The sequence below is a fragment of the Physeter macrocephalus genome, chromosome 9 (assembly GCF_002837175.3).
Source record: "Physeter macrocephalus isolate SW-GA chromosome 9, ASM283717v5, whole genome shotgun sequence".
Classification (NCBI taxonomy): Eukaryota; Metazoa; Chordata; class Mammalia; order Artiodactyla; family Physeteridae; genus Physeter; species Physeter macrocephalus.
The window spans coordinates 23,781,472-23,783,392 of record NC_041222.1 but is presented as its reverse complement, the minus strand read 5'-3'; the positions used below and the strand labels follow the sequence as shown (position 1 = coordinate 23,783,392).

Genomic DNA, 1,921 nt, shown 5'->3' with positions numbered 1-1,921 from the left:
CAACGGGAGAGGCCGCAACAGAGGGAGGCCCGCATACCACCAAAAAAAAAAATAAAATAAATAAAAAATAAAAAATAAAAAATAAAAATTTAAGGAGAAATTAGGGTTTAAAATTTATCTCTGATAAACTACATACTAATTCTTAAAACCAAAGGAACTGCCGAATAATCTTTTCTGATTAGAAAAACCCACCTTCAGGATACCAAATCCTCCCCTAACTCTTTTTCATCCTCAATACCTAAGTCAAATTCTTCCTTTTCTATGAAGCCTTTCCTCTTTTCCATAGATGGATCCAACCTTTCTTCCCTATGCTAGACAAAAGAAAATAAATTTGTCTCTATCGTTCAAATTGCTAATTTATTCTATTGTATTGGCATAACTCAAAATGAAAATACTCTTTTAGAAACATACATCTCCTATCCAAGGATCACAAGCACTTTCAGAACACGGATTGTGTTTTATACTACTCTGAATCTCTAAAAGTATCTTACACAAGGCAACCCTAACATACAGCAACTGTTGGTGGTTGATTAACTGAATTCTAATAATTATAAGTTTCTTTTAAAATGGACAATTACCTCTGTTACGTCCCAATGGTGTAAAAATTGATCCAAGTCAGTAAGGTAAAGCAGCACAGGGGAAAGCTGCGTCTGGATGACATGAGGAACTCCTCGAAGGCTCTGAAGCCAAGTCAGCTCCTCTTTTGAAAACCCTAATATGGGTATAAAGAAAGCCAATAAATAAATAAATCATAAAGCAAGTGACATTCTTTATTAATTTTTTAAAAACAGATGATATGTATCTTCAAGTTAAATTCTTCTTTAAGTTACCTTGTCTCCTCTGAAATTCTGTATTTCATGTGTAGTATTTTTAAAAATGAAATGCTAGCAATGTAATGTAGTAAAATTCATATAATTATGTTCACAAAGGATGTAACCTGACTCAATCTGTAATACAGCAAGAAACAGGTTTTACCCCTAATATTGGGGGCATTACCACCTTTACTTAAATAACTGTGAAAGGCATAATCGTTCTAATTAATGGTAGGTTTAAAAAAGCTATTGAACAAGTAAAATAATATACTCATTCATACATATACCAAACTCTATATTCTCTTACATAATAGCCCTTCAAATGTTTTAAAACTACTCCATCCCTCCTAAGTCTTTTTTTTGACAATGCAGTTCCTTGAACCATACCTTACATAATAAAATTTCTGATTCTCTTACTGCCTCTATTACACTTGGCCTGACCTATACATACAACTTGCCAAAGTCCCTCCTGAAAGATAGCTCTTGGAATGATCAGAATACTTGCAATGTGGTCTGACCCTAGCTACCTGCTCTGATGTTTTCAGATCACTCTATTTCCGTGAACACGCCCTAGAGAGTGATCATCTAGTTTGGAAGCCACACCCCACTACTGATTCCTAATGAGTTTCCTAAAACCACTAAACCTTTTGACCGGTACTACTATTAAAACATAAAGCCTTCACCTCCATCTCAAATGTGTACGTCCAAAACTATCAAATAAACATGTAGGAGTCTACTTTTATCTTTTATATAATATTTATCTTGCTAGATTCAGCTCCTTATCAGAACCTGTCAAGTTCTTTGTGGATTCTGACTTATTAACATATTAATTAAGTCTCCAAATTTCAAGTCTTCAAAAAATTTCAAAAATTCTCATCTTCGGGCTTCCCTGGTGGCGCAGTGGTTGCGTGTCCGCCTGCCGATGCAGGGGAACCGGGTTCGCGCCCCGGTCTGGGAGGATCCCACATGCCGCGGAGCGGCTGGGCCCGTGAGCCATGGCCGCTGAGCCTGCGCGTCCGGAGCGGCTGGGCCCGTGAGCCATGGCCGCTGAGCCTGCGCGTCCGGAGCCTGTGCTCCACAACGGGAGAGGCCGCAGCAGAGGGAGGCCC

General features: G+C 38.4%; 1 protein-coding gene across 2 annotated transcripts in view; it reads right to left on the bottom strand.

Annotated features, from left to right (window-relative positions):
• TEX10 (testis expressed 10) overlaps positions 1-1,921 on the bottom strand; it is a 58,937-nt gene that overhangs the window by 23,837 nt on the left and 33,179 nt on the right. For both annotated transcript variants that reach the window (XM_024126127.2, XM_028493755.2), the window contains one exon: positions 579-712. In XM_024126127.2, the coding sequence (XP_023981895.1) occupies positions 579-712 (134 nt within the window). The remainder of the gene's footprint in view (positions 1-578; positions 713-1,921) is intronic.